The 22,350-nt window shown below is 36.8% G+C and overlaps 1 protein-coding gene across 5 annotated transcripts in view; it reads right to left on the bottom strand.

Moving 5' to 3' along the window:
- FRY (FRY microtubule binding protein) overlaps positions 1–22,350 on the bottom strand; it is a 227,915-nt gene that overhangs the window by 173,937 nt on the left and 31,628 nt on the right. For 2 of the 5 annotated variants that reach the window (XM_039718370.1, XM_039718371.1), the window contains exon 3: positions 4,350–4,448. The exons of 2 other annotated variants lie outside the window; for them this stretch is intronic. Coding sequence is in view for 1 of the 3 variants with exons in the window: in XM_039718361.1 (XP_039574295.1) it covers positions 4,350–4,448; positions 8,532–8,736 (304 nt within the window). In the remaining 2 variants the exon portion in view is untranslated. Of the gene's footprint in view, positions 1–4,349; positions 4,449–8,531; positions 8,737–22,350 lie in introns of those variants that run through there. One more of the 5 variants, XM_039718361.1, reaches the window with a different exon arrangement.

Below are 22,350 nucleotides of genomic sequence, written 5' to 3' on the forward strand. Positions count from 1 at the left end.
AAATTACATTTCAGACCCTGAAATTCCATCTTGTGAGCTTAATTTAGTCTCTGCTTTTCTTGTCATCCTTCTTTCACCCTGGCGTCTTTGTGTAATAGCAAAACCTCTGCTGCAAATTAGACTTTTTGCTACAGAACAGAGCCCCAGCAACTAGTGGAAATTTAATACTTGAATGATTCTCTATAGAGGAGTCAGTAACTGTCCATGATAAATCTAAACAAGTCTGATCAGAAGCACTTTATTGTGACTCACTGAACAGACTGGCACTGAGTTTTAATGGCCTCTGTGGTAATTAAAGTTATCTCTTGCTGGACAGACTGGTGGTTCAGCTATGCAGGCCCATGAATGCCATGCCTACCTGAAGCCCTGGGGCTGTCCTCTTGCCATGAGGCCAGGTGCCATGGAGCAGCCTACAGGTGTACAGCAAAACATTACCTAAATTCTGGTGGCAAATCCACTTCTCTCTCTATTCCTCAGCTCTTGCCAGCTTCTGAACTGGGTCTGAGAATTGCTAGGAGAGTTATTCAGGCAAAATGCAGAAGAAATGGAGCAACTTTGCTGGAGGGATTTCTCTGACTTGTATCAGAAGAACAGGAGAGGACAGGCCAGCAAGAGACTGCCTACTTCAAAGATGCTAAACAAAGTAGGAAATACAGGACAAAAGAGATTACAGTGAGAAAAATGGCACTTGTGAATGGTCTCTCTCCTTATCAAAACACAGACTTAAGATTAGGCTTAAAAATTATTGTGCCATCCTTATATTGTTTGCAGCATTAATTATCCCACAAAAGGTTTACTCTGCTAGCAGATAATTCACAACAAATTGAGCATACAAATAACCACAGAGATAATCTCTAACACATTCTGCAAAAAAAACAAATCGTCACTATAGCCAACATGAAACAGTAACTCCAAAGACACAGAGCAAAACCCCACAAAAGTCACGTCAATACCCTCAGGCAGTTCTAAACCAACTAAATAAATAAAAAGCCCACTGCACAACAGGTCCTTGTAAGAGGAGCCATGGGATTGTCTCACACACAATATACATTGCATAACTACAGACATTTTTTTCCCTTGAAACGGAAATATATTCCAGTAATAAATGGAAAAGATTTTTTATTTTAATAAATTTTACATACAGCTTAAAATATTATTAAAAAGTATGAACAGACATTTCTTGGGTCTTTGAAAGAGTATCTAAATATAATACTGTATTTTAGCTTTGCTTAGCAGCTACACATTAGCATATGCAGAGCAAAGGAATTTAAATTGATATCATAGTGAAAAACTCTGCAATTTCAATTTTCCCAAAATCCCAAATATAATAAAGAATGTCCTGAGCTACTCATGTCAGGTTCCTAATTTGAGATCCAACCCCCAAAATTCATTAAAAAACACATTCCAAAATAACCACTCCTATTTGATAACAATAAAGAAAATTAATATGAGAGCTACATTCTTTACAAAAATCTAAGTATATGAACTCAGCATCTATCTGCTTACAGCTGGTTTACCAGAAGTACCATAAGGATTTCATCCTTAAGGGCATCTTTTATCATGAAGAGAAGCAGTTAAAAAAGAAATCTTCCAACTCACTTTAGTTGTATTCTAAGATTTTTCATTAAGTAGTCTTTTATAATTAAGATGAATTCTACTTTCTACACCAATCTTCGGGAATAACAGTCTAGAACCTAGGTTAATAAAATACTGATTTTTAAAATTACTTCTGAAAGTTTAGCAAGTACTTTCAGAAAATTCTAAACTTCTTGTTGTAGTTCAACTTCAGGTACAGTAAGATAGCAAAAAGATTAAAATTAAAAAAAGAAAACAGCACATTTTTTTATTTCAGAGATTCCAAGATTATCAGGTGATTTAACTTGGATGCAGTATGCTCCAAGTAAATGTGTAAAGTATAAATAGCTGAAAGTTAACTACCTGCCAAATGTACCCAACAAGTGCACAGAAGTATCTAAAATTAAACAAGCACTATAGAATAAATATATTTTGAGTGATTTGTATGCTGTCCACAGACCCATCAGATTACCAAGAGAAATACTTCAATGTCATCATCTACACTTGCTTATATGAAGAGTGTTCTTCAGGAAGGGACCAGAATATCAGCCAGAAGGCTAAATCAAAGCCATTATGACAACCTTTAAGTCTGATTCTTTTAAAACATTTTACTTGGTTGATAAGTTTTTCATTACTGCAGATGCACTACTGTAAGACTAAAAATAATGTCTGTCTTCCATGTATTAAAATACACATTTCACAACTCTGTGAAAAAAATTATTGTCAATCTCTCCAATCCATAAGCACAAAAATGTATTTCTGTGGGTCAGAGATGGGCATATTCTTATGGTGTTTGCATTGTTCACAGTACATCTTAAATCAGATAAAGAGAATAAACAGTTCTATTGCCTCTTCTGGTCAAAGAAAGATTTACTTAGAAATAATGTCAACGAACACTCATAGATTTACTGCACATGAAATGTAGCTAAGGCTACTACCATTTGATATAAAGAGTGACTGACTTATTCTCAAATATTTTAAAATATTTTTGTTTCTTTCCTATTTTGCTAGCATTTCTTAGGATTCTGGCTTCTATTTTAAAATACGATATATTTTATATTGATATATTTAATTGGAGATACAACCCATGTTGAATATTAATTCAATGCTTCTTCTTGAAAACCATGTAAACATACAAAAACTCCAAAACTGTTATATTTCCCAGAAGGTGAGCAAGTTTTAAGATTCTCCTCTACACTTTAATCATTACCCCCTAGAAAGGATATAGCAGACAGCCCAAGGGTGAAACTGGCAAACCATGTTACTAAACCAGGTTCTTGTTTCACATGCTATTTCTAAGGCAGCACACACAGAAATCTGTGCTGAAATCAGGATGTAAATGCTGTAACTGCCTCACAAGTTCTTTCAGCACAAATGAAGTCTACAAATCCATAGACATTTAAGATTTGAGGTAAATTACTGTGTAATACAATAGGATTCATTCACTTGAACACTGGAATCTTTGCTTTCAAGAAGTCTTAACATCTATAACAACTGATGGTGGCAATTTAAATCTAGGAGACAACTAGACAGTTTTCAAAACACAAAAATCCGAGCTGTAAGAGCAGAAGAAGCCTTCTTTATCTTAACCTCACCTTCCTCCCTACCTTCTCTCTCATTTCCATGTTCAAGTTACTCTCCAATGGACACAGAACCTCATTTGAGTCCTAAATATAACTTAAAGATGAGGCAGCATTTTCATCACTTGCTTACAAGAACATTTGGAAATCATTCTCCCCACTCCATAAAATACCAGTGAACCCAAGAAGAAAACGAGTCTGACAACACATCTGTTACATCAGACTTCATGAGAAATCCAGAGCTTTTCTCTGAATCATCAACCCATCCTTCCTAAAGAAAATGTCACTTTAGTAGAAATATGCACAAACTAAAATGCTGAAGAGTACATTTAGTAATATATATAAAAATATGTATGAGACCGCAAAAATGCAAAAGGCCAGACCAAAGCAAGATATTATCAGTAATATAATTTCTGGTAATGAGGCAGTGGCCACTCACCCAAATCAGTGGGTGGACACACAATCAGCAATGCACCAATGGCATCTCTTAGAATAAGGCTCAAGAAAAACCAGAAAGGCAGAACTAATTCCAGCTTACAATATGAACAGCAAATAACAAATAATGCTACCCCCTCCCTCCTCCTGCATTTTCAGTCAACAGAACGTCTTGGTAACAGTATTAGTGGGAAACCAATCCAATGTTTTCAAGTCAGGCAGAGAGGAGAAAAACTTTGGGACAAGTAAGACTTGCCTTCCCTTCCTTCTGCTGGATGATACTTGTAAAATGCAGCACCAACACAGGACAATCTCCCAAATGTCAACAGGGGTACCATAAGTGAACAGCAATTATAGCAATTATCATATGCAGATCACAAGCATACATTATTGCCATGCAGTACAATTTATTCACAGAGGAGGTAGGATATTCAAATCCTCACCAAATTAAAATACTGAACACAGATCATTATTACTCATTTGAATCAAGACACATACTGTACCCATGACTTTAAGCATCCTTATTAAAAGTAATTAGATTTTGGCAAGTCTTTCCCAATTAACACAGCCAGTCAAAAGTAAAAAGTAAGTCATACATACCGGCTGTCTTAGCTGCACGACTCATGGGAAATGAAATAATTTATTCATGTCACTGTTGAACAACTTTTAAGAATTTTTAATATGTATAAAACCCTTTATTTCTTTCATTATTTTTCATTATTATAATTTACATGCAAATATGGCATCAAATCAACTTACTTATTTTAGAAAGTGACTTTGCTAGACTGTATGCTGGTTTGAACTCCAGAAATGCTTTGAGAGAGTACCTCAAGACTTCTAACTGCGACAATATTTTCACTGGAAAAAAAAAAAGCATTGAATTTGTTAAAAAATACTAGCTATTTGATTGCAAAATCACAGACTAGCAAGCTACATTCTTTCTTTGAGTAGCTCTGTAAAGTACTGTTAGCCAGTGACCTTCATTACATTAACCCACAGCAACACCACACTGCTTTTACCAAAGCAGTGATCATGTGCTGTCCCACAGAATACACAGAGCTAATTTTGGCTGGGAAGACAACACCTGAGGCACAGGCTATGAAATGAAGGCATGCCTGGTCCTGGGAGAGGCAGAAAATCCCAGGTATTTTTCTCACCTTCCGTTCTTCAAAATTGACGCATCAGTGAGCGAGCATCATTCAACAATAATACACACTACCTACATGAGCAAGGAAGAGGAAGGAGAAGGAAAAAAAAGCCTACAAGATACTAAAAACAGTACTATAAGTAGATGTTTAATGGTACTTAGTTAAAAAACATCCCTAGCTCACAATACAAATGGCTTCCAAGCAGAGCTTGACCATTATATATATTTTTAGCACTTTGACCTTTGCGATTTCTATTTTATTCTGTTTTCTATGGAAAATTAACTTTCCCAGCCAAAATCTCATGTCTTTTCCATGCATAATGAGAAAACTCAAACAACATCAGCAACCTTCTGTCAAAAAGAAATAGGAGTAAAAACTCACCCTTCACTTCCCTAGATTAACATAAAAAAATACAGACTAATTTTCTTCAAGCTCTTGTGCTTTGAAACATAAGTCAGCACACACATTTAATGATGTTTAATCCATTTTCATTTTATGCAGCTTGAGTTAGGTCAATATACTTTTTCTAGGTAGCTCAGTCAAGACCTGAGGTCCCTTCATTGCCCACTCTGTCTTTATACAATTCTTTCTTCTCTCTTTAACAAGTGAGGGGTTTATCTCCAGGTTAAGACAAGACACTGTTCATTTTTGCATGGTCCTGCCAGAGTGAGGTTCAGTCATGGCCATGAGCGTCTGCTGAACTGAGAGCTTATCAGCAGGTCTGTAGAAATTTCACTAATTAGGGTGATGAACCTCTCCATAGGCAATAAATGGCCCTATAATGTTGACTATATTCCCCCGTGCCTGTGTCTTTCTTTTTTTTTTTAAAGCATAACCATGTAACAGTAAAAATCAAAATTTATATATAAATAGCAGTTGATATTAACCAAGTCCTGAAGTATATGGCAGCTCTAAACATTTCAAATTTAAAGAACAAGAAGTGCTTTGCAAAAGAAGAAAAAGGTATCTCTGTGCAGTGTATCCCTTGGGCAATGCCATGGTTTCTCAGTACACAGTTTGTGCCATCCCCTTGCCATGTGGGGATGAACACAATAACCCAATGATACCACTGGCTGGATAGTCCTGCCTAGGCATACATGAATGACTAACATCATGATGGCAGGACAGACAGACAACTCACTTTTCTCAGTTTTCAGGTTTCATATTTAAAGGGAGAGCTTCTAGCTATCACAGGTAAGAAACAATTGTAAAAGAAGCCTATTGCATGCAAGACCCCTCCCTGAGTTTGCACCAAAACTGCTACAAGAGTCCCAATGAATGAACGGATGTATTTCCTTGCAGCTCAATGTCTTGGTGTGTCTATTCACTACTGAATGAGTGCAGTTCTGTAAGATAGAATAAAAGAGAAGAAAACAACAAGTCCATGACTTAAGCCTCAATTGCAACAATGTCCTAAACGCAAGATCAGCTAACAGTGTTACAAAAGACTTAGCCGAGATATAGGGAACAGAAGCACGTGGAAGAGTCAATATGATATAGATTTAAAATACTTATTTTAATAGGTGATTAGACTGAAACAAAGAAGTAGGAATTACCACATTCTTCAAATTCTTCATTCATCCAAAAGACTGCAGAGCAAGACTGTCTATTTATTTATATTTAATTTTAATATCTATCTATCTATCTATCTATCTATCTATCTATCTATCTATCTATCTAGGTTGGACAGGGCCTTGAGCAACCTGATAATAGTGGAACATCTCCTTGCTCACAGTAGGGTGGCTGTACTACAAGGACTTTAGAAGCCCCTTCCAACCCAGACCATTCCCTGATTCCATTATACAGCTCTTTTTCCTAGCTCTAACCTACAGTTACAGCATGAAAGACAATGGTCTAGAGGACTTCAAGTGTACTTTGTTAACCTGTTTCCAAAAGCAAATCAAGTAAAGCTTCTCCCATGTATACTGCTGACCTCCCAAATGAAAGGCTACACCCATCTTTCCATCATGCTCCATCAGTTGCTTATAGGAATCAATTTGCATTACCTTTGAGTTAAGTGCCCTTGAGTGTACAGTAACACATCTGCACTGGATTTCATAAGCATAATGGCACTGTTCCAGACACAAACAGCATTGAAGTGCTCATGCCTGACACAGCACAAAGACTGGAGTACTACTGCTAATGTGGTCATTTGGGAGGGTGGAAAAAGAGCTGAGAGAAAGAACTGCATTAAAAAAAATCACAGAATAAAGGTGAAATGTGGGTAAGCACAACAGAGTACGAGTTTTGAAGACCAAACACAAGGCCAAAAACATATTTAATATTTTTTTTTTCCTAACAAAAATGTCAATATACAGGAAAAAACCTGAAAAGTTACAGAAGAAAAAACCCCACAAACACAGAGTAATTAAGAAGCAGAAAAGGTAAGTAAAACAAAAAAGTGGCAACTGAGATAAAGATAAGATACAAAGTCCATAGTCCTGACTAAGGTACAGAGGGTCTATCCTATCCAAAATAATGTGATTTGAGAGCCACCAACAGACCACATCACCTTAGGAAGAGACAGTTCAGGCACTGGGAAGCCCAGGAGCCTTGGGCATGTCTGAGCCATCTGACTTGAGATCTGCTAAGGCTTTTTTGCATTTTTTTTTAAGCTAGAGAAGTAGAATAGGAAGGAGGAAAAAGCTTTATTTCCTGACGTGTTGAAATATTTCGACTACCTTAACTAAGGTTCAGTAGAGGATCTAAATCCCACACAAATAATGCTGCCCTGTGCTGTCTTTTAAGATCGTACACCCATTCTTTCACCAGTGTTTCAGCTCTTGAAAAGGTACTCGTGTAAGCTTAGCTGCCACTAAGGAATATAATATTAATATTTAAATAATTTGATATACTTCACAACTCTTCAGAGATCTGTATGATTGCACTAATTCCCCCAGAAATGTGAAAACCCTGATTTTCATCTGGAAAGGGACATACTTAAATTGAAAGAAGTTTTGTTTCTATAAAGGATTTCATTTCCTCTGATTGTCTCACAGAAATGCGTTTTCAGTTTCAGCAGGGATGAGCTGGTATTGATTTTCCCCCCTAGAACCTTTTAAGTGCTCCTCGTAAAGATGACCTGATTGTTTTCCAACAAATCCTTTGGGCTCGTAATAATCTGTTGCCTATTTTTAGGCCCATTTAGAATTATTTAAAAGCGCAATGCAACAAAATATTCCAGCTTGCCATTAGCTTGACTGAAATCCACTCACACCTTGCTCCTACTTCTTAACAACTAGGGAGTTAAACTAAATTATTAACTCCTGACATTACAGGCTCCAGTTCAAACCAGGAATTTAAAGCATGCATTTGATTATTTAGTGATGTTAATTTCTCGCTACATACAAAAAAAAAAAATTCTGCTAGACTGAAGAACTCTCCAAACCATTCTCCTCCAGAAAAGCAATGAGATACAGCATTAGAGCAGCAAGAGATTCTTACACTGCAGCTGTTTTCTGTATTTCTTGTAAGTGGGGTTAAGCAAAATGCAGTTTAAAGCTCTGGAGAAACAACTGGCTTTCTTTAAATGCTAAGTATTTAAAAAAAAACAACCCCTCAAGCAAGCAACATGAAATCAAAAAACATGAAGGCTGTCTTTTTGGTTCCATCATTTTAACTCAAATGACTGACATAATTTAACATAAATGGCACTTGATTAAATCTATCCATGAAAACTCTCTTAGGTTTTAAAACAGAATAAGTTCTGACTGTAATCTAGTGCTGAATCCTTCAGTTACCAAAAAGGTTAAAAGATACTGCACTAACATACTATTGAAATAGCATTTCCTACCTGAAAATATAGAAGGTCTTTTCTTAGTGCGCCTTGGGTGTATAGGGTCTATATTCCTAATATTCTTTTGAAACTTTCCTTTAAAATCATTTTCTAGCAGGATGTCTGGCGGCAGGCTTCTCCGTCTTGTTGATTTATACCGAGTCTGATGGGGATTAAGTTTACTCTGAGTCCTGGAGTACAAGCTGCTGTCATCCAGTGCCATGATGGAGCGTTAAAGCCGCCCCAGCGCGAAGCCAGCACGCACACCCAGAAGTGTCGGGACCAGTGGCTACAGACCCAGCAATCTCGGATGTTCTCATGCCCAACTCACCCGTTGGGGAAGTTGAGCAGGTTGAGAGGCGTGTGCTGGGACAGGTGTAGTGTTACTGCATGGCCCCTCCTTGCATCAGTGAAACAGCGCAGGGAGGAGGCAGGCTGAAATAATTCGTTTGAAACTTTTGGGGTAATTAGGAAGTTCAGCAAACCTGAGGTCAGCAGCACAATCTCTGCAAAGTGGAAAATATCATTTAATACGAGGCACTGTCTAGGGCTAGTATGGTTTATACTATACCCACAGCATTTCTCAGATCAGTTCATTAATAGTTAATTAACTTGGCAAGTTAAACAGGTGCTGCTCAACCTTACGAAAAGAAAACAGTGTGAGAGAAAAACAAACCCATACCCAAAAACCCAACTCAAAACCAAACAAAAATAACACACACAAAACAAACAAACAATGACAAATCAATACTCAAACAAACCATCAAACTCCAGATGCCAGCCTAGGGGCCTGTCAGGAAAAAGGCACTACCCAAGCAGTATGTTTGGGTTTTTAGTCCTGTTGTTTCACAAACATATATTTTGAAGGTTGATAAACAATACAAATCACAAAGGCTTTTGTGGCCACAAGCATCAGTTTGGGGTTTCTTTTCTCAACAAGCAATAATGTTATTTCCTACTGAAGAAATCAAAGATGTGATAATGTGACTAACTTCTCTCTCTATGTAACTGCTGACTAGTAAAAAAAAGACATTATAAAATACATGTATGACAGAGATGGGCTGTAAATTCTCAATTTAAATAAAACTCCAGGTACTTTTCTTGTTTTGTTCCAGTTATCCAAATGAAACCTTTTGAGCTCCCCAAGGATGTGATCTTCCTTTCTCAAATATTCAGAGGGAAGACAAATTGAAACATCTTCTATTTACCTGCTAATTTTCTTATTAAATTCTACCATAAATGAGGCACAATGAATTAGTAAGTTAAAATGAACAAATCTTCTAACTGCATGCATTTTGTTGTTAAAAAACAGCACTCAATATGGCAAAGTGAATAAGCAGACTGGTAATTGAAAAGGGAAACATTCAAATAATGTTTCAACTGTGGACACCTAAGGAAAAGTGATTTTAGCACCTGAAGATAGATCTTGATTTCCTAAATTTTTTAAAAAAATTATACCAGAAATGCTTTAATTACTTTCCTAAAGATAGCCTACACTGTAAGAGTGGTGTAATGATCAAAACGTTGGCTGTTCCAAACACAGTTTTTGTGTGAAGTTCATTACAACCTTTTGTAATTTTATGGCAGAAAAAGTAAATGGTTCATCTACGTGCTTTTAGAAGGGAAGAGTGGAAATATTACATATATATATATATATATATATATATATAGTGTGTAGCTTTCAAAAATATTTTCTTGAGGTTGCAAATAATCTGTCTTGCTCCTCTGGGAATTTCCTGTGGGCATTACATTGCATTGGGCTGAAAGTTGAAATTATGAATGGAAGGATCCAATCTTACATACACTGGACTCGGAAAACATGCCCTGCATTCAGAACAAACTGATCATTTAAACCAAATGGACATTAAGTGTAGATAGCAAATGGACTATTTCTGATCTTGCTGCATATTCCAGAGATCATAACAGCAATTTTTAGAAGTGGAAATAAGCTTCTGAAAATTCCACTGGATTCCAAAAGAGGTTAGGTGGTGAGAATTAGGTTAAAACCAAAGGGAATTGTGTGTTTAAATTGCTCAGTTACATTTAAAAAATTTCTCTACACACTGTTTTTCATCATTAGAGACCAAAATACTTAATTCATGTCATTCATTCAGACCGGTGTATCTCATTCTGTTTTTTCCAATTACTTAAAAAACCCACAAAAAATTGGTCCAAGAAGTTTTCCTTGCTTCCCCTTCTCTTACAACTCCATTTCTTCTTTCAGCTTTAGCTGAACCAGCACAAAAATATTTAGTCCATTCCTAATAGCCCAACTAAACCAAAGTAAATTCATCAAATGCTTTTCAAAACAAGAGAAAATGCTTAAATCTGGGCAAATAAATATCCTTGAACCAGGTGTGAAGACTGAGAAATAAAAAATGCAGGAATTAACTTTTAAGGAACTATAAACTGAAATTTGAAGGAAGCTTTAAATTAAGATTCACCATCTTCAGTAAGTGATCTAAGCTCCAGGCTACAAGATATGAAAACAGTTCTGAACTTTTCCAGGTGAAAAAAACTCTAACACACGTAAATAATTAAACATTCATTAGAAGAGTGACTTGAAAGTGAGTGTCCCATATTCTCACTGAGTGCTACAATTGCTGCACCATACAATCTTACCTTCTCCAGCCCTATGAATATTCATGCCAAGTGGAACATTTCAAACAGGATTGCTGCTGGGACACTCAAATTTGTGTAGTGGTTATACTCTTTCAGATGGGGAAAATCTGTCAAGGGTACAACCAAAGTACACTGAATCAGAACTGAATCATTAAAGTGCTCAAATCATGAAAAGCAAATACCAGGAATCATAATTTGGCTACATTTTCAGGCTGGCAAAAGTTAATAAAGCTTCAGATTTCTCTGGTAGGTTTGGTCTATTTCAGTACTTTCTTACGATTTTAAAAGGTCAGTATAATAACCATTTGGTTTATCCATTACAGTCAAAGGCTAAATCAGAACATCTTACCCTTTGCCTCCAGCAAATTACCCAGTTGTAGTGTCTGCAGTTTCTACTACTAATTACTTTGACTGAAGTTTGGTACGTAAGTGCTGAAGGTAACTGATGTTTGATTTCTGTTTGGATGGTGCCCTGTACTGCAGAAAAACAGATTGGAAGTTATAAAATTAGCCAGGTCCAAAAAATAATTTTAAAAATTCTCACAGGTGAAATTATCATTAGCTTTTTAAAAATAATACAGCAGCAAATTCTGTTATATTTCATGTGCAGAAAGCCAGTTGTTATTATGACTGCATTAGAGCTGCCATTCCCCTTTTCAGCTGAGGAAATATTTGGCTTATCAACAACAGAAGCAAGAAAAGGCTTTTGTAAAAAGTGAAAAGTGTTCTCAGTGTGTCACCTTATGCAGGCTGACTCAGAAAATCTGTACTATGGAAAAGGAAAACCAACTTTGCAATGAGTTCCTGTCTGGTTTGGTAATGTAACTTCTGTATCAGTGTACCTGGATTCATGGTCCTTCCCACCATGCCACACACACCAGAACACAATGGTGCCTCAAGGAAGGACGAGGCCTCTAAGCCATGTATATTGGAGGAATTGCAAAGGCATGAAGGGAAAGTTTGAGCTTTAACATTTTAAACCAGCACAGTTTAATCAACCAAACCCCATCCTACCATGTATATTGGAAGAACTGCAAAGGCATGAAGGGAAAGTTTGAGTTTTACTAACATTTTAAACCAGCACAGTTTAATCAACCAAACCCCATCCTTATTGACTGTGGCCCATGGAGCTTTCCCCCTTGTTGCATCACACCCATGTTGTGATGTTGCACAGCAAACTATGGCACAAACCTAGGTTACCTTTTTAAAGTTTGTTTGTTTATTTGTAGTCATGCTGCCACAAAGGACAAAACGATAAGAGTAAGCATCCAGGCCATGTTGTGATGTTGCACAGCAACTATGGCACAAACCTAGGTTACCTTTTAAAAATTTGTTTATTTATTTGTAGTCATGCTGCCACAAAGGACAAAACGATAAGAGTAAGCATCCAGGACAGGGATATATGAATTTTTTTCTTTTAGTGACTCAGACAGGTTAGAAAAAATTTAAGTGTTACGCCTTAAAATATTTATAAAAATAAGGTTATAAAGGCAATGCTCAGGCTACGTAATTAATGAGTGCATTTTACAGGTGTCAGACATTTAAAGAAATGAAGTTATTATGAATCAAGTTGAATATTCCTGGGAACCTGCTTGCTGAGGAGACTGTTGAAAAGTACACACCAATTTCACAAACCGATCTTGTTCTTTTATTCCCCATAACCACTTATAACCCAGGTCTCACACCCTGTACATAGCAGAAGAGTCACAGCCTCAAAAGTTATCTACGCCATGAAGTCTCTAACTTCCTTTGCTTTGCATTTCAAATAGAAAAGCTAAACAACAAAGGAAGAGAAAAAAAGAGTATTAAAAAAAAGGAATGAGAAAAATATACAGCTGTTCAAATCCTCCAACTGTTGCTCAAAAAAGTATTTGTTTAATTTTCTGGAATATCCTGGCTGTCTTAATCCATAGGATGTGAACATCTGACAAGTTCCCTGCTTGAATTAACCTATTTCTTCCGCTTTAATGCTGTTAGAAGCAGAGTCTGGACTAGGTACAGCCTTAGCATCCAAAAAATCTCTCTTCAGTCAAGCATCATTTTTCAGAAGTGAGTATAAGTGGAAAAGGTCAGCAAATTAATGCTGATTGTGGTCACAGTCTTAGAGAAAGCAAAGAGATCAGTTTAAGTTCACATTAATTTCTAGCCTGTAGCAAACACTGCTCATAAAATTGTGCTCATAGCACTCAGTTGCCAGGCTACACCTGACCTTCAAGAAGCTAAACAAGAGTATTAGATGTTCATCATATCACACACTATATTTGTGGTTTTAACTTGTGGTAGATGACTTAACATTGAATTACAGTCACAGAAAAAAGAAGCAGGCTTTCAGCCCAGACGATTCTTCAAATTATCAAATACTAATGGATAAAACATTAATAAAAGAATAGAGCTTTTACAGAGTTGCTTTCTACACTGGAAAGTTGGTTTGAACAGATGAATATTGATAAGAGATTTGGCCGAGAATTTCAAATGCATTGTCCTTCAGCTGAAAGAAGATAAGCACCTTTCATTTGAAGTCATATCCTTTCCTGCTAACAACAAACAAAATATATAGTTAAAGCTGTAATCTGATTCTTAAGATATTATTAGTCTTTTACTGTTAGATCTATAATGTGCACATCCCCTATTAAAACAGAAACCTGATTTAAATCACAGCATTTCATAGGCGGAACATTCATAGGCAAATGTCCCTTTGTAATAATTTCACTTCACACTGATGTTTCCAGTACATGATGGCTGTTGCAGCCTTATTTTCATGAGGATTCAAAAGTGAATCCTTCTCCAACAGCAAAGCAGTGCAAACCCAGGAAACAGGCATTTTCTGGCAGGGTAGAGTGAAGAGGCACAGCACAAGCACCCAGCTAGCTGACAGGGCTCCTTGCAGATGGCTTCAGAGCTCTAAGCACATGTGGCTTTGCCCAAGTGGCAGCAGCTGGACATCTTCCAAAGATCAAAGGCTGAGGGTGGAACTTGCCAGAATCTGCACAATTTTAACACTTCAAGTCACAAAATCATGCTTGATATTATTCCACTGCAACCTGGGACATTAAGCCTGTGTTCTGGGCACAGTGGTAAGAGAAAGACCTAAGGCTCTGAGGGAATTTTACTCAGTATGAGGTAGTATTAGTTCCAAATAAACATGGCAGATGGTTTTCCTCTTGCCTTGTACGTTGAAAGTGAATGCTGTGAGCAAACTATGCATATGAAGGTTACAGATTTCAGAGACAATTTTCCATTTAAAAACACTTCTGAGTGTTCAGGATACTACATAAAATAAATTTTGTTAGCACATATGTGTGAGATTATAACAGCATTTCAGTTCATTTAAAAAAAAAAAAAGTGTTACAGATACAGAGGAAAAAAACCCACCATGTATGGAACTTGGAAGTACTTCTTAGAGAGGATCACTTTATCAAGTGCAAGAGCAATCAATATGAAAATGAAGGCACTCAGCCTAAGGCCAGAGCTCTAGAAACAGAACACACCCCAAACAACTCTAAATGTCTGATTGATGACAGCCTAAGGCCAGAGCTCTAGAAACACCAGAACACACCCCAAACAACTCTAAATGTCTGATTGATGCACAACCCCAAACTGAGTTTCACCTTTTGCTACAGGAGTCAGCAGCATACAAGAATCTCCGTGACACTGCTACAGCATCATAAAGCAGGATGCATAAATGATCTTTAAAACCTCCAGTTACAGAAACGAAAATCCCACAGCTCAACATTTGTCCATGTTTAATTGTACAATAATAAACTCCAGTACTTTTCTTATAAATACTTATTTTGCATCTGAACAGTATTAATAAGGACCACTTATTGCACCTAACACTGCAATACAGTAGGATATGTCACTTACAGGCATTTTTTGCGCACCAGCTTGCTCCCTCTCCCTGCATGTCTCTCTTCTCCCCTCTCCCATCTGCAGTAAGCAAAGCATTGCCTGGGCAAAATGAGAATGGCCGAGGGAAAGTTTCTCTAAGTTCATAAAGGTGGATTTTGAAGCAGACTGGAGCTTCTCTTCCAGTGTCACAGAAAGAAAAAGCAAGGAAAGGAACAGCTACCTGAATAGTACATTTAAATTTCACACATCCCCCCACACCTGCCATACTTAGAGACAAAAAATGACAACCAGTATATGAGAAGGATTGGGAAGTGGAAAGGATGTGAGGAAACTCGGGGTCTCCAAACCACAGGAAGCAGTGGCCAACGGCCAGTAACTGACACACAGTGCTGCCACAGAGCAACAGCGAGCACTGCTTGGCAAGCACAAGCAGGGCCTGACCCCTAAAGCAAGCTCTGTGGTAAGTGGAAAATTCCAAGTGCTTAGAGACTGAAAAAGAGAGAAAAATCCAGAAAACATGAAAAGAAGAATTAGAAAAGAAATGCAGATTTACTTGAAGTCACAGATATTTTCAGGTACTCTTTCATCCACCCTGTTTACTAGAGATGTTTGAGAACCTGACTAGTTAAAGAGCATCACCATTTTAAACAATGACATTAAAACTCCCAGTTTTTACCGATTATTTTCCTCTGACTTCTGGAAGAATCAGCTACATGATAAGATGGCTTCCAAATAATGCCTGAAACATTATTTCTAGACAGGACAGCAAAAATATCATATTCTGCAAAAATATCATATCACCCTGCCATTAATATGACACAACTTAGATAGCCTCTATGACAATGCTAGATTTAAGACAGTGTGCCTGTGCATTTTATATATAAATATATAGATATTTAACATGTCTAGTAAAACCATACATATGTATACTGATTATTCCATTTCTCCATTAGCATTCATATTAAGACCCAGTGGACACAGTTTCAGTTAATACAAACAGAAAAAATAATAAATTAGAAAAATATTTTAAAATTTGGATGGAATTATTTGTGACTCTGTACAGGCCTGAGACAACTACAATTTAGACTAATTTGACAATTCATTTTCAAGAATAACAATGAATGCATTCAAAACAGTACTAGCAGAAGAGGGTAGTTGTGTACCCTTTGCAAGTCCCCTAAATACAGTCAAAATTATAAGAGAGATCATGTTTTGAGCAGATGCCAAATACACAGATATAAGTACACACATACTATTGCACACCATGGAAATCAGACACAAAGATTGCTCTTGCAACAACACAACAGAAAAGGAGAGTTACTTTCCTGAATGTCAGTTGTGCAACTGTTAAATTTTAAACTAAGACAACAAAACCCTATTTTGAGTAGTAACACGAATGAAAACAACTGAGAAAAACATAGCAATAAGAGAGATCATGTTTTGAGTAGATGCTCCCTTAGGGGTTGTGCTGCTCAAGGTGCTGCAGTGGCCCAGGGCTTTCCAGATAAACACCAAATACACAGATCTAAGTACACACATACTATTGCACACCACAGAAATCAGACACAGAGATTGCTCTTGCAACAACATAACAGAAAAGGAGAGTTACTTTTCTGAATGTCAGTTGTGCAACGGTTAAATTTTAAACTAAGACAACATAATCCTATTTTGAGTAGTAACACGAATGAAAACAACTGAGAAAAACATAGCGTTAGTGTAAAATGAAACGTTCAATAACCTAGTTCAAAGGAGACACTCCCTGCAGCAAGTATGAATTTTGAGACAACTCAAAACTCATTTTGCACACTGACTGTGAACATTTAATTCATACAAGTATCAGGTCTGTCAAGAAAAGGAAACACCCTTCACTCCTTAATGTCTTCTACCATTATCTTTATACAGGGTTCCAGAAACAGGGAACTTATTTCACCCAAAATTAATTAAGAGTTTAGTTCGAGACAAAAAAAGCTTGCCAATAGAGATAAACCCTGAAACACTCCCAAAACATAGTGAGACGCCCACTGAACTTTTCCAGTAATTCATTCCACAGTCCAGGGAGGTGCATGAAACACCACCATCTTCATGCTTCTTCCAAGTTCAGCTCCAGGCTTTATAACCCTGAAATAAAGATGGGTGGCCAAACATCAAGGAGCAATACATCTTTCAGCTGGACTGTTGGCTAATTAATTAAGGGCTTTCAGACTCAGGAGGACAATCCTGAAATTAATCCAGATTCAAAGATACTCAAACATATCGTTTAGATAAACAATAATTTCCTGACATTTCGGATTAGTTTCAAGAGGAAATTGAAGAACTGATGTCTGTGATAGCATAGAACACCATGATTTGGTTTATCTCTGGGAAATCAAGTTGTTTGAATGTTTGAATGAAAATACATTCTTGAAGCCTCCTGCAATTATGCAAACATCCAAAAAAAGCCCTAATACTGTAGAAATTAATGCTTTTCAGGGAGACATGTATCAGTAAAGTAAGTCCTTCAACCAGGCTGTGTTAGGAGTCACTACCCTTAATGCTCCACAGTTAAGCACTACTGTCAGGTTAGCACTATGAATTTAGCTAAGTGACTCTGCATTGAGAACATATCACAGCTATGGAAGTGAAAAAGTACCAGAGCAAGGGTCAGACCTACCCATGGCACTTTGCACTGCTAGTCATAAAATGTCTATCTTTTTTAGGTGGAGAGAATTATTTGGGGGCTATATTTCCATGTCTTGACCCCAAACAGCAAGTATTAGGGAAACAGCTTTTTCAACTAAGTGTGCAAATGGATCAAAACATTTTTGGGTCACCTAAATAACCTGAGATTCCCTTGGTTCCTACACAGATTGGAAGCACATGGAGAAATGCGTGATGTTCAGATCACAATTCAGCAGAAGTGAGATTTCCAGATATGTTTCTCTAGTCTAACAAGCAGGACACATCTTGCATGGGGAAGAATAGAGCACAGGAACACAAAAACCCAAGAGATCAGTGTAAACAAGGGTCTGACCAACTGCATAAAGAAGGCTGCAGAGCTTTTCATGCTAGTTAAGGACAGGCTTTTGGAAAGTTCTGAGGACTCATATGAATTAAATTACAAAGCCTAATTTCAGTCTGAGACCCTATTCTCCCATACCTGTTTTACAGACCATGGATAGAGCCATTGATTTAGGGATGGGAATAACTTTTGCCTCTCCACTAAATATATACTGAATAAGGGTCAAGTTAGCTTTCGGGAGTGCCGGTCCCACAATCACAGGATTATTCCTCCTTCTATGGCAGAAGATGTACAACCCATCTATTTCAATCTTAATTTTTCTTTCTTGTGAGAAAAATTGGGTTTGTATGAAGCTAGTTCAGCTTCAACATTCAGGTGCATTTATTTATAAGGCTGAGAAATTCCTTACTTTGAGATAGGTTTTTAAAATACAAGAATTTGTAGATGATTATTAACTCATTGTGCAGAATTCTGTTGTATAAATTTACACAACTGACTTCTTGAAGCCTCACAATATAAAAGCTTTTTCCTTTTTTTTTCCTCTCCAGACCTTGAAAAATTCCACAGGCCTCTGTTTTGAACTCTCCCTTATTTATACCTCTTTGTAAAGTCAAAATATTAAGGCACTGGATACAATATTTTGGTACCACCATATTGTAGCATCACACTAGCAGCTAAGCTGAAGAAGCTTCTTCAATTGCCCCTTGGCTTTCCTTCAAGGTACTACCCTGAATAGTTTTGTATTTGCAACCCATCTATGCCCAGTTACCTTCCACGTAACAGCATTAAGAACATGTTTTGTTCTACCATGACCACTTCACTAGGCAATTCACGTATGACTATCAGGCTATAATACTGATCTAACTTGATTATTTACTAATATCTCACCAATTTTAGACCCCCTGAAAAATAGTAGAACTGCTGACAATACTTAGCAAGTGAAAATTTTACATCATCCAAATGCTTAAAAACAATATGAAAAAGCATTGAAACTGTAGAATTCTTAACTCTCCCACAGAGCAAAAAAATCATCTCAATTATCAACTATAAGTGAAGATTTGAAAGATGGGTTTTTAAAACTACTGTATATAGTCTCTAAGGTATACAAGGTAAATTTAAATAAGAGAAGTAGCAATTCAAATGTCTTAGAAACATACAACATATCCACAGTTAGCTTAAGGAGACCATAATACTTCCCAGACAAGTAAGATGCCTGTCAGTCACAGGAAGATTTCGACCTACCACTCCTGATATTCTGAGGCCTCATTTACACTGTCTTGCCTTCCCCTGCAGAACATCAGGATATTGCGGTATATACAAAGAAAGGAGACTGCATTTCCCCCACCCAGCTGCACATATTCAAAGATTAAGTTGCCCAAGTCTAAACCCCATCTGTAGTTAAACAGAGACAGGGATGTACCTCTGCAAGGCAGAATTCATCTCCTCTACCTGAGGAGAGGGGAAATTGTCTTTCCTCCTTAACTGCAGCCTTCTACTGAGACTTACAGATGCTTACCCTTTGAATTCTCAGAGGTTAGATGAGAGGAATGCCACACCAAGACCTCTTGCACTACAGTAATTGTGAGTGAAGTACAATACACTAAAAAAGAATTTTCTTCCACCAGCAGGGCTACTCTGCTGGGGAAAGCTCAGAAGTGAGCACAGAGTTGCCAAGACTGATAAATTTTTTTCTGCCCTAAGCAGAGGACAGAGCAGGGCTTTATCTCTCATGACTTGTTTTCTCCTAATTTGTTTATACAATTCCAAAGCTTTATGTACCATTGTTTTAATTGGGAATGGCAAACTAATGAGCAGGACTTTCTTTGATAGTCAGAGTGCTGTATGAAGAGATGCACAGAGTGAAAGTAAATAATTCAAATGGATTTTATCTTCCAATGTTTAAGACAATGCTGAAGAAACTGTAAAAAATAGAATATGAGATTCTTACATCATTTTTCACTGCAATTTTGGATTATTCTGTTTAGGTATCAAATTTATTTGAAGTTGGGAACTGAAAACTTTTTTCTTATGATGTAACTCTAAATAATGGCACCACTAGGTTGAGAATATTCTCCTGTCAAATCCTTTTAAGGAAGGTGTCTAGCAGCAGAATTCTGCTGCTAGTAGTTTGAAATTGTACCAAAACTGGCAATCTTGATTTGCTATTGTACATCAACCCCCACATTACCAATGTGTGTGTGTGTGTGGAGGTATGTACAAAGATACACTGAAAAATAAATCCAAGTCTGCAGCCTAAGCGAAAATTTTTCAGCTTGCTTTCTGGAAGCACAGAAAGTAGGTCAGCACATATTCCAAAATAGCACATCAGCACTGAAAGAAAAAGTAGTATATCTGTACCTTTGGACTTTTTAGCTCATCTCTCTGTAGGGGGAAATGGAGGATGAAATCCTTTTTCTTATTCTACTATATGTATGAGAAAAAATTGCTTACACTTAAAAAAGCTCCCAAATAAGCCATCTACATGGGTAAAATGTTGTCTGTTTTAATCAAAGCAAAACAACATTGAGTGGAACCATTTAAGCTTTATCTAAATATAACCAAGGGAAAAGCCAGGATGTTTAAAATGTGTTTAAAATGTTGTACTGGATACGTATCACATCCTGTTCCTTGCACATCTTGTTCCTTGTATCAAAAACCTATTTGGTAAAATATTTACTCTGGAAATAACAGCATACTGTCTGTGATTTTGTTGTACATCTTGTGAGGACTTTTTTTTTTTGGAGTATTTGCTGTTGCAATAAGAATTGATGCTTATTTGCGATGTCTTTGGTGCTAGGCACTCTCTTAAAGAAAAATATTTTCTTTTATTTATTCCCCACCCACCACCATTTTTAAGAAACCAGAAAGCTAAAGCAAAAACCAAATTACTTAAGTAGTCACACATCTTATAGCTATTTACAATCTCCTTTCCTGAACTATTACAGTTCCATAACATGAAAAGAAAACCAAAATCCACTCTTAGGCAATATTAAATAATGCTTATCAGCTCTAAAATATCACCTGATCCAGGTCAGTATCAATACTGTTGGCTTAAACATGATGCATGATGCTGATATGCTTCCCAGAAGAGATTTCAAGCTAGAACACTGATATATTTAATTAGGAAAAAATTATATTGCCTCCCTCAAATTCCAAGTGTCAGTCTTCATTTGGATCTCTGCACTAGATTAAAATGAATGCTTGAGAGGTACTGAGCATTGGTAGCATGACCTTTTAAGCTCAGTGATTTCTATGCAACCAGCAGGAATGCCTAAAAATAACAAAACAAGTCTATTTTTAGTTCTTCATTCTCTGGGGCTTGTTCTCTTGCCTTTTTTTTTAACTATTGCTATATTTGTGTTCCATCTCAATTCTTGAGCACTTAGCTCTAATTTATTTCCTTGTATCATTCAGACCTGATAAATATCTCATTTTCCAGTTTGTGAAGTACTATAATCCATGTATATATGTACATCATTTAGGCAGTTAGAGCATTGGATCTTCCACAGAGCCAGGCCTTCCAAGAAGGGCAATCAAAATGGAGAGCAACTTCCTAAACCTACAGCTCCTGGGATCTGCACTATTCTTTCACTCAGTAAACCTATGCTTGCTATCAGAACTTAACCAAAAATCAGGACCTTCCTAGGCTAACACAGGCTTCACAAATAATTGAGTGAAGAATTTATGAAGCTTTTAAAACTCTGATAAATGAAGCCAGAGTAGTAAAAAAAAAAAAAAAAAAAAAGTTCAACTTTTATGTCCTGTGAAGTCTCTGCCTTGCAAAATCTCAAAACTCTAGCCTAGCAAAAAAGTGCATAATTAAACATGATTAATTGCATTCCTAGATTACTGCCAGATAGCTTGTCACATGCCTTGCTGGGTCTGAATACACAGTTTTCATTTGTTACTACTAAAAGCCAAAGACACAGAGCTAATTGAGTTCAATTTACAGCTCGACAGATATACTATTAAAGAATCATCATATCAAATAAATAGCATAAATTTACAGTGAAGTATTAAAATAAATAAGGGAAAATAAGGCAGTAGCAACAGATACTATCTCCCTTCTCTCTAGCACTCTTGTTGAGGCCAGCACTGTCATCCTCCAAAACCTGAGAGATCTATGGGAAGATAATAGGTCACACATTCATCAGACTTCAGTACTGCTAATTATTCTGACATGCAACCAGTGTGATTAAAAAACAACACTGCTCTAGTTAAATGAACTAAATCAGCTCCTCAGTTCCCTGTGAGTTTTTTCTAAACTGTAGAAGAAATTTCACAATAGCTCTTTATGCCATTTGGTCTCATCTCCCTTTGGAAAATAAAACCCCACAAATACGTTTGCATATTCACATAGTTCCTTCT

The sequence above is a fragment of the Passer montanus genome, unplaced genomic scaffold (assembly GCF_014805655.1).
Source record: "Passer montanus isolate IOZ18808 unplaced genomic scaffold, ASM1480565v1 scaffold4, whole genome shotgun sequence".
Taxonomy (NCBI): Eukaryota; Metazoa; Chordata; class Aves; order Passeriformes; family Passeridae; genus Passer; species Passer montanus.